The sequence below is a fragment of the Vipera berus genome (genome assembly GCF_964194415.1).
Source record: "Vipera berus genome assembly, chromosome: 2".
NCBI classification, from domain to species: domain Eukaryota; kingdom Metazoa; phylum Chordata; class Lepidosauria; order Squamata; family Viperidae; genus Vipera; species Vipera berus.
In genome coordinates, this window is record NC_138203.1 from 153396161 (window position 1) to 153409477 (window position 13317).

Here is a 13317-nt window from a genome sequence, read left to right on the forward strand (position 1 = left end):
CAAGGTAACCCTGTGCTTCCATTTCTTACAGGTGTTCTGGTCCAGAGATTGAAAATTGCTTCACTGTGGGACTGCCTGGCCCCAGGTACCTGTCAGGAGCTGTTGGGGAGTCTGGGGGAGATGGGGAGAGGATTTAAAAAGAGTGGGTGGGTAGAAAGAATCTTTGTGATTTGTCTTGTGCTCTCAGATTACTACTAATATTTGAAAGAAGTTTTAACCCTTACAAGCATTGTTGGGTTACATCATATATCCTTACATATGGTGTTACATCACCATATCCTTGTACCAAGAAAGTCCTAAATTCCATCTCTAGCATCTCCAATCTTGCCATTTGATGGATGGACAGTCTGTCACATAGGCTGTGATGCCTCTGATTTGAATCACTTCTTAAGTATAAATCACATCTTGACTATAGACAAACACTGTACTTTTCTCTCTGTCTTCCCTGAAGACAATAGTGGCTGTCCTTTAAAATGATTGTAAGGCTGATAGAGATAATGAATTGGATCCAGATTTATTCAGGTTAGGTCCACAGGATTAGAATTATCATAATTTAGATAAAGCCACTGAGTTCACTCAGTTTACAAGGAACACTGGAAATTGATAATTTATTTTGTACTGTGATTATTATTTTGCTCCTCTCTTGCACATCTTCCTCCAACAGCTAGAAAATAACTTAGGCAATTCCTGGTTGTGGTATATAATACTACATCTTCTGCCCCAAAGCATACTGTGTGAACAGCTGGTTGAAGATAACAGATTGCATTTTTTTTGAAGAGTTAAACCCTCTTTCCGTTAAAACCTGGTTAAAATAAATGCTTTTGCTTCCTTATATTTTGACAAATTATTTTTAGCCAAAGGGCTTCTCTTTCAAGTTCCTTTTCCAAATTAAACTGCAATTGTGGCATGGATTCTCTCCAAGATTAACCCCTTTCCAATTGGGGTTTGAAGGAGCACTTTGGCACATTTGTAGAGGCTTCCACGGGCCAAGACAGGAAAACTGGCCAGGATCACAGCCCTTTTTTCTCTGTTGGCTCCCCCCAATGTTGTTGTTTTTATTGTCCTTCCATCTAAGGCAGGCACTCCGGTAAAAAAATAGTTTCACAATTTGAATTCTCAGCTCCCTCATTCAGAAAGAATCTCAAGACTTTAAAAAAGTGGTGGGAGGGGAGGATTAAGAAGAAATTCAAATATCTAGATTTGGATCTCACACATCCACCGTGGTGCAAAACTACCTCTCCCAGTGTTGACTTAAAAGGGTCCTTCTCATCACATCCCCATTTTTTCCTGCTCCATTTGCAACCTTCTGTCTTTTTCCCACCAGTGCTCGTGGTTTGCCTGGAGGCCTTCATGGGTGGCATGGGCTGGCTACTGCAGGTTCTGGCCTGTTGCCGGAGGGCGCGGATCATCCCATTTTGATCTCCTTCCCACCCACCTGTTTTCTCCCGTAATAAGGGAAAGGAAGTTCTCACCTTTTTTTTGTGGAAGCTCATTTCCCTTCTCTTTTTTTTCTCTCGTGCTCTTGAAACAGAGCCATGAATGCAGGGGAGAAAGTCATTAGGCCAATTGTGAAGAGGATTGCTGGAATTTGGGCTCCCTGTTGGCTTGGAGCCCAGTTAGGCAGCAGCACCTTGTCTTGTCTTGAAAAGCTAAGCAGGGTCAAACCGGCTTAATGCTTCGATGAAGGAACACCAGGAAATTAGGCTAGCCTGGGAAGTCAGAAAAGCATTCCAGAAAAAGGGAATCCCATTGTTTATTTATTAAATTTATATGCCACCCATTTCATCATCAAGCGAATATTATGTGCTTATACCCATAAACTCACCCTGAGAGTAGAGTTTCATTCAAAAGAGCTGCTGTTGTACTTGCTTGGAAAGTAAACCTCTAGAATTAGGCTCACTTGGCAAAACACAAAACCAGTAGCTAACCCCCACCAAACCCCCTTGTTATGGGTGAGATGCAGCTTCCGTGATGAAAGGAGAGAATTCGAAGAGATTATAAAACAATTTGGCTCAAAGCCTCGAGGAACAACAGGCAAGTAAGAGGGGTGCAGAAGATGCTCTGCTCTCCAAGATAGGCACATGATGGAAGCCTTTGGGAGGAATTGCTCACAAACTTTTGCTGCTCCATCTCTGGCTCTCAATGGACTGTAGAACTATGGCAAAAAGCTCTTTGATGCTGGGCAGCACTGCTGATAGTCACCTTTCTTGATTGTCCACCTGCCAAATGCATCGCTCCTTGGCTAAAGCATCTCCAACATTAGGCATTGGTGGTACTGAAAATGATTTATGAGCAACCTTCTCAAAGGACAATAAATATGCTTTATATGAGCATCCTATTTTAGCATGTTCATCATGTTCCACTTTCATTTTCTGTGGTAATTCTTAAAAAAAGGTCTGAGAGGCTGAGTTTTTTCCTTAATCCGATTCAGATTAAGCCCATTATATTTACCCATTTATTCAGCCTCTATCCCTCCCTCAAGGAACATCTTACGTGTCTAGCATCCCACTTACCGAGGTTTAACTTGTACGGCCTTCTCATTTCACCAACTGCAGCCTGAAGGCCAGAAATATGTTTCCAGATGAAAGCTAGGATGTTCAGGTTGCTTGAAACCTTTCTCTCTTCCCCACCCCCTTTCTCCTTTAATGTTTTTAACGTGCCTTGATGCATGCGCAGTCCTAACCTACACTGTCTCTCTTAGGAAAGCTCCAACAATGATTGCTGTGATGGTTGTGGGCTGCCTCTTCGCCTTCTGTTCATTTGTTTTGCTCACCTTCTTATACTGCCGTGGCAAGAAGATTCAGAAGAAGAGAGCCATGCGCAGATACTTAGAGAGAGGGGAGGTAAGAGGATATACTCTAGTTCAGGGGTGTCAAACTCAATTTCATTGAGGGCCGCATCAGCATTGCGGTTGCCCTCAAGGGGCCGGGTGGGTATGGCCAGGGTGGGCGTGGCCTACTGGGTGGGCATGGCTAGAGTGTGTATGGCCTACTGGATGGGTGTGGCCAGCTCTACATCGTTTGCATCAAGGGTGCCTATGGGGGCCTGGGCAGGAGTGGGACAGATCTGAGGGTCTCTGGCAGGAGGGTCTCTGGGCCAGGGCCAAGGCAGTGGGGGCCGTTTCCTCACTGTTTCCAGGATGGCTTCGCGGGCCACATGAAACCACTTCACGGGCCGGATCCGGCCCCTGGGCCTTGTGTTTGACATGTCTGCTCTAGGCCACGTTGAAGATCGCAAGTAACCAGTCAGATTTGACCATATGGAAGGGAGGGGGAGGTTATCATTCATTATCCAAGACTGGATCCGGATCTCTTTATGTTGTGGGGGAAGCAGACTATTAAAGCTGCACTTTTGCTTGCGAGTAAGTCCACATTAAACCCAAACAGGTTGCCTTCAGAGTATAGAACTGAACTTTGCCTGAAGTGCAACCAAATACCCTGAAATGGAAGCTATCACCCTAGGAGGGAAAAAAAGGAAAAATCCATTTAGGACTGTCCTAATATGCACTGATCATTGCAAAATACATTTCTAAAAAGTGGGCTTCAGTTGCCCAATTGGGCCTGCCATTTGACACTCTTAATACCCGCCTTCTCCCCACCATACAGACTCACCCCTGGGTCCTCCATTGCTTGATGGAGGTGGGATGATGGGAGATATTGTCCTCTGTTCTTGAGGACTATGAGAAATGTCTGTTCCTAAAAGAAATACCGTTACTAATTAGAAGTTCCACTGAAAAATGCTGGTATGATGGGGAAGAATTTTGTTTTGTATCATCTTGGTTTCTAGAAGCTGCGTTAGAGATAATAGCAGACGAATCCATAAAAGGGATGCAATAATGAAACAACCATTTGTGAGAAGAGAAGAGTTAGCCTTCTCAAGTTGCCTGCTGCCATCCTGGTACAATTTCTGTAGGTTGAAGTGAAGCCTATTTTAAAAAATCTTAAATGTTTTTGGTATATTTGAGAATTATGATCCTACTATCACAGGAATAAGCAGCATCGTGCCCATGGGTACGAAGGTGCCTTGGGTTCCTTGCTCTCCTGATTTGAAATATTTGTTTTAACAAAAAAAAATGATTAGAAAAGTGGCTGGTTGCAAAGCAAAGAACTGGCTCTCAACATAATATTTATAACTCTGCATCATATGTGTACCTAGCAAAGCTTTTGAACACCTACAGAAATCCCACTAGGATGGCAGCAGTCAACTTGAGAAGGCTAGTCTTTTCTTCTCACAAATGTCTGTTTTGTTATTGCATGCATTTTATAATTAGGCATGTTTCTAGGGGTAATCCTTTCGGGGTCTTAGCCCCAAAAGTGGCCCACCCCTGCCTTTTCCAAGAGGAATACTGAGGAAACAAGTAGTACCTGACCTGCTTTTGGGGTTTGTTTGTTTTTCCTCTAAGAGTTTGGAACCTCTGGATCCCAGCGAGAAAGCCAACAAGGTCCTGGCTCGAATCTTCAAGGAGACAGAATTAAAGAAGCTGAAAGTTCTAGGATCGGGCGTGTTTGGAACAGTGCATAGAGTAAGTTGGAAACCTGGAAGGAAGAGCTTATGTGTCTGTGTGGTTAAACATGCTCCAGGCTGCTTCCAGTCGCAACGTAGCAAGGAGCAGAGAATATTGCTCCGCCTGTGAAGAAGAATTGGCAGCTAGACCAGGGGTCCCCAACCCCTGGTCCGTGGACCAGCACCGGGCCGCGCGGCATGCCAGCAGCTGGGCCGCACAAACAAGCAAAGCCCGATCCGCGGGATGCAGGCAGCACACAAAACCACCCAGTATTCTTGTACATGAACTCTTTCTAGATAATCAAAGGGGAAAATGATGTCATAGTTCTCCTCAACCATTTTTTAAGGCTAAGCATACCAAGCAACTTCCGTATTTCTTCATGTAACTTAGTTCTTAGTCCCTGATCATCTCCATCGCTCTTCTCTGAATCTTTTCCAATTTCTCTGCCATCTTCTTAAAGCACAGTGCCCAGTACTAAACCAATACTTGGGTTGTGGTTGGATCAAAGCAGAATAAAAAGGAATTATTGGGTTCCATGATTTAATTGAAATGTTTTTGTCGATTCAGCCTAAAACTGCAGTTGCCTTGTTTAGCAGCTAAATCTCACTATTGTCCTACATTCAGTTTATGATCAGCTACAGTTCACAAATACTTTATCAAATCAAGCATCCTTCATTCTCTACATTTGCTTTCTGATTCCGAATAACATTACATTTGTCTCTCTTAAACAGAGAAGTGACTCAGCTCAATGTGACTTTCTACTTTGGCTGAGATGGAGCTCTTAAAAATTCTGATGATGGGCAAATATGATCTTTAATTAGAGCCATCACCGCTCCAGTTTAGACTAATGGGATCCTCTGCTTCTTGTTTTGTCAGAAAAGAGCAGCAGATAGGAAAAATTCCACCTGGAGTTTGCTGAATGACAAACAGGATAAAATAGAAAACAACATTAGATCATGATTCCCAGTGATTCCTCAACATTTATTATTTTATGCATGATTCCTCATTTTAAACAATTGGTTATTCCCAGTTTTCCTTCCTTTTAGGGTGTCTGGATTCCAGAAGGAGACTCTATTAAGATCCCTGTAAGCATCAAAGTTATCCAGGATCCGAGTGGTCGACAGTCCTTCCATGCTGTAACTGATGTAAGTGCTACACAGGTCACAGGCAGAAAAGGTGTGATTGGCCTCCACAAATTCCTTCTCTTGCACAGGCAGACAGACAAGAAATTAATAGATCATTATCTATTGATAAATTCCAGGGTAAAGTGCAGTAAATCCCAAAAGGCATCGGATTTCCTACTTTTCAACTGCAAGGAAATTATCTTCAGTGCAGTTGATCTGGATATGAATTGGTTGCTTTTGACTGAATATTTATTCAACTTTGCTGGTCGCCTTTAATTGTGTTGGACTTGCTAATAACTGATAACTCAGAAGTACCTTTGAATGTATGGTTGAACTTCATCCCTGAGCTGCTGGTTTTTTATGGGTACACCTCAATATTTCTACGTAGGACTGAAGACTTTGCATCTGTGATTACTGATTATGGTCCTCATAATCTTTCACTTTGTAGTCCCAATCAGAAACATTTAATGTGGAAGATGGGGTGATGGTGGTGGTGGTCAAACATAAATTGTTATTATTTATCCCACATTCTTAGTATATAACTCGGTGAACTTGCCTAATATTTCTGCTTCCTGTTTTCTCTTCAGCAATCCTATGAGTTGGGTTGGCTGAGAAAGTGTGACTGGCCCAAATTCACCCAGCCAGCTTTCATGCCTAAGGTGGGACTAGAACTGCCAGTCACCACTTTAGCCAATCTACAAAGCTGATTCTCAACATCCCACCTTCTTTGCATATCAGTCTTTAGGGAATAGGACTGTGATATTGTGTGTGTGCGCATGCATCTGTGTGTAAAAACAAGGGGGTGTTTAGGGCTTTTCTATATAGCCATTGGTTTCACTTCCCCAAACGTTGTTGTTCCTCTGATTTTAGGTACTACAGACTTTAAATAAAGAACCTGTAGTTTATCTTGAGGATGCCTGTCCCCATTGATATTGTAAATGCAAATCTCCTTATAAATTTCCACTTGTAGGCCAGGAATAAGTCTCGTTCCTCTTCCAGCTACATCCATATCAAGAGCTAGGAGAATTCTAATGACCCCTTGGAGCTGAAAAGCACTTGGGGAAGAGGCCAATGGACTCTTTACCCTATAAGGCAGTGAAAGAAGTGTGTCTGACCACAAGCAGGGCACGTTCTGTAACAATCTGGATTTCTGTAACAGTGCCTTCCAGACGTGTTGGTTCTCTATGCTGATTAGAAATTGGGAACTATAATCCTGTGTAGGGGGTCAGACTGAGGAAACTGTAGTAAATTAAGTCATCTATGTGAAAGTCAAAACACAAAGGGCATTTATATCCCATTTTTTGGAAGAGAACTGCCATAAGGATGTACAGAGATCCATGGTGTTGGCAACAGATTGGGGCATGATGGGCAGGGCAGATCTTTGGCAAATTACGCCCAAATTAACCTGTCCATGTGCATTAAAATAACAAAGAAAGTACCTTGTAGGTAATGCCAAGCATTAGCATTGCAAGAGGGATCCTTGTCTGATGCTTTTTCAATAGCACCATCATTGCTGTTGATCCCCACTCTCTCCCCCTGTGGAAACTAGTATTGAAAGTACAGACTGACAATCTGTTGGAAGCTTTTCTTAGCCACTGTTTGGAGGAGATGGCTAGTCTGTTATATATGCATAGGCAGACTAGGGGTGAGGGGTGTGTGGATGGGTAGATAGTGAAAAGTCTGAAGCAAGCTGTGACTAAGGAGTGTTGATTCTGTGTTCAGTCAGCACTAGACTTTTTTTTCCCATTGGAGCTTTCCCAGTTCCTGCCTTCACTTTCAGCTGCAATCAAAACTTTGCCCTGATGCCTTTCTTTTTCTTTTGTGCAGCACATGCTAGCTATAGGTAGCCTGGATCATGCATACATTGTCCGTCTCTTGGGCATCTGTATTGGTCCCCAGCTGCAACTTGTCACCCAGCTTCTCCCATTGGGTTCCCTGCTGGAGTATATTCGCAAAAACAGAGATGCCATTGGTCCTCAGCTGATGCTTAACTGGTGTGTCCAGATTGCCAAGGTAGGTTTTCTACAAGAATAGCTAGAATCCTTTTCCAGGTCAGTTAGGCTCTCCCATTGTTTGAGGGAAAGAATGCCTTCCATTCTACTTCCGGTATAGAACGGAGGAATCTTCTAGAACGGAGGTCCCCAACCTTTTGAGCACCAGGGACCAGTTCCGTGGAGAGAGGTTTTTCTGTGGACCGGAGGAGACGTAGTTTCATGTACTGCCTGAATCCCGCAGATGGGCTTTGTTCTAGAATAATATAAGATATACCACAGGGCCATCTGCAGGATAGAAGATTTGCAAAACTTTAAGCACACAGGATGTTTTCTAGGAGCACAAGTGCATTTTCACTGACATAAGTGGACTTGGAGAAACTTTTTATGTTCTTTTAACTTACCTTGCATTATGCGTCTGTACAAGGGTGTTCTTGGTTGCTCTTTTGACTCATACAATGCAGCCACATGCCTAAACAGATCTAATCTAACGTGAACTGAGTGTACATCCTAAAACCTGTTTCAAAAATTTCTGTGATGTAATATATTTTCATAAGTTCCACAAATGTTCAACCTCCTTCAATTTTGCTCTTTCCCAAATGTTCTTGGATGACCCCATGGATGAAAATTCTTACAGATCCCGGGATCTGCAGCCCTTTCAAAACTCACAATCTCTTGGAAGAGAGGGGGCACGAAATGAAATACTTGATTTATATTAGGATGAGCTGAGCTAACGTCTATGGGCAGGGTTAGCATACAATTTTGTGAATCAGATGCTCAAACCATAACGAATCCAACTGTCTTGAGCTTTGGAATACAGTCGTTCATATGAAGACTGATTTTATCATCCATGGTGGACTTGTGAAAAAGCAAAAAAAATGGATAGAAATACATAGGCCAGGGATAGGCAACCTTGGCTCTTTTATGACTCATGGACTTCAACTCCCAGAGTTCCTGAGCCAGCTAAAAGAGCCAAAGTTGCCTACCCCTGGCATAGGCGATACAAAGAATTCTAAAGTTTAATACACAGATGAAACCAGAACTGTTCTTAGTGGGACTTATAGATAACCAATAAGAAAAGACTTTTATACGGTAACTGCATTGAGACTACTGTATGCATGAAGATGGAAAAATAATGAAATATCCATAACGGAGGAATGTAAAGCTGATGGAATTCACGGAAATGGGAAAATTGATATCTCCTTTTTAATATTCAGGGTATGTACTATCTGGAAGAACATCGTATGGTACACCGCAACCTGGCTGCACGTAATGTTTTGGTTAAATCCCCTAGCCAAGTACAAGTGGCAGATTTTGGCATTGCTGATTTGCTCTACCCAGATGATAAGAAATACTTTTACAATGAAATTAAGGTTAGTGCCTGTTTCAGTGAAAGATAGTGTATGTATGGGTATGTGCATGTGTATGAGAGGACTTCTGCATGAATGTTTTGTACCAGTTTAAATTCAGCTGTAGATATGCCTGATTTCACAATTAGACATTGGGGAGAAATGTTAATTACTTGCAGCTCTGCACTAGGTCATTGAAACTGGAGTAAAGCTATCTTTATATTCCAAGTGGTGATTTTTGTTGCTCCTCAAGCAGTCAGATGAGTCAGGACACCAATTGAATGGTGCTCTTCTCACACTCTTGGTTGACTGGAACATGTCAAGGTTTTATTACCAAGGAGTTGTGAGCTACAGTTTGACAAAAATAGATTTAAAGGACCACTTTATTTCAAAAGTTCCAGGGGAAAAGGAATCACATTCATAGCTGCTCAACCCATGAAGAAACTTCTACTGTGTTATGTATGTGTGCACCTTGAGAGGAAGCAACTAAATTTCATTTTTAATGTGTGCCATTGTGCCCACAGGAAAAATGACAATAAAGGTTATCTATCTATCTACCACTGTCTCCATGTATGTGTATCTTCAGGTAGATCAAATTCATTCTTAGACTTTTTCTTTCTGATTTGTTTTTCAGACACCAATAAAGTGGATGGCATTAGAGAGTATACACTTTGGAAAATATACACACCAAAGTGATGTGTGGAGTTATGGTATGTGTCTAATTGTTCCATCTATTAAGAATTTGACTGTAGCTACTTAATCTTTGTTATTTATAAGTTTCCAGAAATCAAGACATTTTTAGGGATCCTTGGTGTTTGATTGTGTTACCTAGTTTGATAATGAAATGTCTGCAAGAAAACAATCAAGATCAGAGGGCACCAATGACCCTTTATTTCATCCCTGAGATACAAATATTCTACTCTATCTGTAGTTTGTTTGTTTGTTTTTACTTGATCCTGCTTAGTTATAGCTAGGTTTGCTTTCTTAGTCTTTAGATTTGTCCCTAATGATAACACCAGCATTTCAAGATAGAGAGACAGATTCAGGCTTTGAAATATTACATTTAAAGATTGAATTTGAAGATTTCAGTTGACAATCTTTACACAATGAATCTTATAATAAATGTGTTGAAGTAAATTGAAGTGAATGCTATTGAATTGACTAGCTTAATCAAATTAGCTGAATCTGATGATTTTATTTACTTATTTTCATTTATTTATTATGAAATTTATTTGCTGCCTATCTAGTATCCAATGACTCTGGGTGGCTTACAACATAAAAAACATTAGAAGACATTACAGATAGTACTTAACTTACAACAGTTCATTTAGCAACCATTCAAAGTTACAGGGGCACTGAAAAAAGTAACTCATGACCACTTTTCACGCTTACAACCATTGCAGCATCCCCAAGGTCACCTGACCAAAATTCAGATGCTTGGAAGCTGGTTCACATTTACGATGGTTGCAGTGTCCCAGGGTCATGTGATCCCCTTCTGACAAGCAAAGTCAATGGGAAAACCAGATTCGCTTAAAAGTCATTTATTTATTTATTTTATTTTAATCCCATTTATATCCCGCCCTTCTCCGAAGACTCAGGGCGGCTTACAATCTAAGCACAAATCAAATGTGCTTAGCAATAGCCTTCATTCTATGTATATGCCTGCTTATTAGGGCTTTCACCCCCCCCCCCCAGCGGCATTATTACAAAGTCAGCTTATTGCCCCCAACAATCTGGGTCCTCATTTTACCTACCACGGAAGGATGGAAGGCTGAGTCAACCTTGAAGTCATGTTACTGACTTAACAACTGCAGTGATTCACTTAACGACAGTGGCAAGAAAAGTTGTAATATGGGGCAAAATTCACTTAACAAATATTTCACTTAGCAACAGAAACTTTGGGCTCAATTGTGGTCATAAGTCAAGGATTACCTGTACAATCACCAATTACAAGAATAACACAACAAATAAAACTATTAACACAAAATGGCAAAAGAGGGAGCCAGATATATGGATTAAGTTTAGTCAACCATCTCCAGTATGAAGCTCCCCAATTGGGTCCTGAAGCCACCTGGCAGAGCAGCTCTTAAAGCTCTTACTAAGTCAGGAAGGTGGGAGTCAATCTCACCTCAGGGGACAGAATGTTCCAGAGAGCAGGAGCCATGACAGAGAAAGCTCTTCTCTTGCATCCCACTAGCCAAACTTCTTTGGCTGACATGATCTGCAATAGCCCCCCTTGGCCAGCACAGGTGGGGCCGGCCAGTCCCATCAGGGTGAGACAGTTCCTCAAGTAGCCTGGGCCCATGCCATGCGGGGCTTTAAAGGTGATTACCAACACCTTGAATCGCAAACTGGCAGCTTGCGAAATAACACGGACCATTCTAGAGGCCCTAAGAGCTGCCCATGCCCATGCCACCACAGTCTGTGCAAGCTATAGCTTCCAAATGCTCTACAGATTTTATGGTTTGAATTGACTCAGGTTGTTGAATTATTTAAATCAGATCAAGGGCGATTCCCATAGCCCTACCGTAAAAGACCTGCCTTCATTAAGCTTTAAAATACTTTGAGATCTTTGATGAGCAGATCCAGTAAGAACACTTAGAGATACTCTAAAGATTTTTATCAGTAACAATCAGCATAAGAACTGTGAAGTACTTGTCCTCCTTATGCATGGGGAAAAGGGACTGTAAGTTGTCTCTTTCCAGATCCAAACATGCAATAAATGAGAAGAATGCAGGAAAAATCTGCCCACTCTCTTGGCAACTACTTTATTTTATTTTTTATTTTATTTTATTAAATTTATATACCGCCCTTTCCCGAAGGACTCAGGGCGGTTTACAGGGTATTTAAAAAACAAACCAATACAAAATACAAAAGTTAAAAAACAATTTAAAAAGATTAAATTATCCCTAAAAATAAAAACCCCAGTTAAAAATTCTCAGCCTGGGCCGGAGAGCTCAAAGAGCCAGGTCTTCAGGTCCCGGCGGAATGAACGAAGGTCAGGGGCAGTCCTAAGCTCCACAGGCAGCTGGTTCCAGAGGGCAGGCGCACCCACAGAGAAGGCCCTCCCCCTGGGTGTTATCCGCCGGCAATCTTTTACCGGCGTCACCCTGAGAAGACCCTCCCTGTGTGAGCGCACTGGACGATGGGAACTTGATGCCAGCAGCAGGTGTTCCCTCAAATATCCCAGACCCAAGCCATTCAGGGCTTTATAGGTCATCACCAGCACCTTGAATCTCACCCGGAGGGCAACCGGAAGCCAATGCAGCTCGCGGAGTAGAGGTGTTACATGGGAGTATCGGGAAACCCCCATCACAACTCGCGTGGCCGCATTCTGCACCAGCTGAAGCCTCCGAGTGGTCCTCAAGGGCAGCCCCATGTAGAGAGCTATTTTGGTAGTCCTGACAACATTCCTCTTGCTTTTAAGAGCTGCTACTTGCCAAATTGTGGTTCTCCACTCATGGACAATACAGGTAGTCCTGGACCTACGACCACAATTGTGCCCAAAATTTCTATTGCTAAGTAAAAAAAAAAGTGTTAAGTGAGTTTTGCCCCATTTTACGACCTTTCTTGCCACAGATGTTAAATGGATCATTCCATTTGTTAAGTTAGTAACACAGGGATTAAGTGAATCTGGCTTCCTTATTGACTTTGCTAATCAGAAGATCACCAAAGCGGATCACATGACCCTGGGACACTGCAACCGTCATAAATATGAGTCAGCTGCCAAGCATCTGAATTTGGATCACTTGGCCATGGAGATGCTGCAATGGTCATAAGTGTGAAAAACAGTCATAAGTCACTTTTTTCAGTGCCGTTGTAACTTTGAATTAAATGAACTATTTTAAGTCGAGGACTGCCTGTAATCATGTTTGCTCCTGAGGTTGTGGAAATCTTCTGGCTTATTCAGAGACTGTCTACAGTGTTGGGTGCCAGGAGATTTTCTCCTTTAATGTTCTAAAGTTTAAAATGGCTTTGTAACCTAGGGCTCCCATGGATAGATTTCAGGAGAGTTGTGAACTTGGATTAAAAAAAAATTAGAACTCTATTTTCACCTGTATTACAGGTATATGTAACCATGCTAGCCATGCAACGTCTAGTTTGACCTGTTCTCTCACATTTTTTCATCCTAACAGGAGTGACGTTATGGGAGATGATGACTTTTGGAGGAGAACCTTATGCTGGAATCCACCTTTCAGAAGTTCCTGACCTACTGGAAAAGGGAGAACGCCTCTCACAACCCCAGATCTGCACCATTGATGTCTACATGGTGATGGTAAAATGTATGTATATTTTTTTATGCTCCTGCCTCACTAACAGCTTCTGACATAATGTTTTTTCATTAACTA

General features: G+C 42.1%; 1 protein-coding gene across 2 annotated transcripts in view; it reads left to right on the forward strand.

The window, feature by feature from the left end:
* ERBB3 (erb-b2 receptor tyrosine kinase 3) overlaps positions 1–13317 on the forward strand; it is a 115523-nt gene that overhangs the window by 91527 nt on the left and 10679 nt on the right. For both annotated transcript variants that reach the window (XM_081320919.1, XM_081320920.1), the window contains exons 16-23: positions 32–85; positions 2702–2843; positions 4403–4522; positions 5551–5649; positions 7456–7641; positions 8837–8992; positions 9603–9678; positions 13105–13251. In XM_081320919.1, the coding sequence (XP_081177045.1) occupies positions 32–85; positions 2702–2843; positions 4403–4522; positions 5551–5649; positions 7456–7641; positions 8837–8992; positions 9603–9678; positions 13105–13251 (980 nt within the window). The remainder of the gene's footprint in view (positions 1–31; positions 86–2701; positions 2844–4402; positions 4523–5550; positions 5650–7455; positions 7642–8836; positions 8993–9602; positions 9679–13104; positions 13252–13317) is intronic.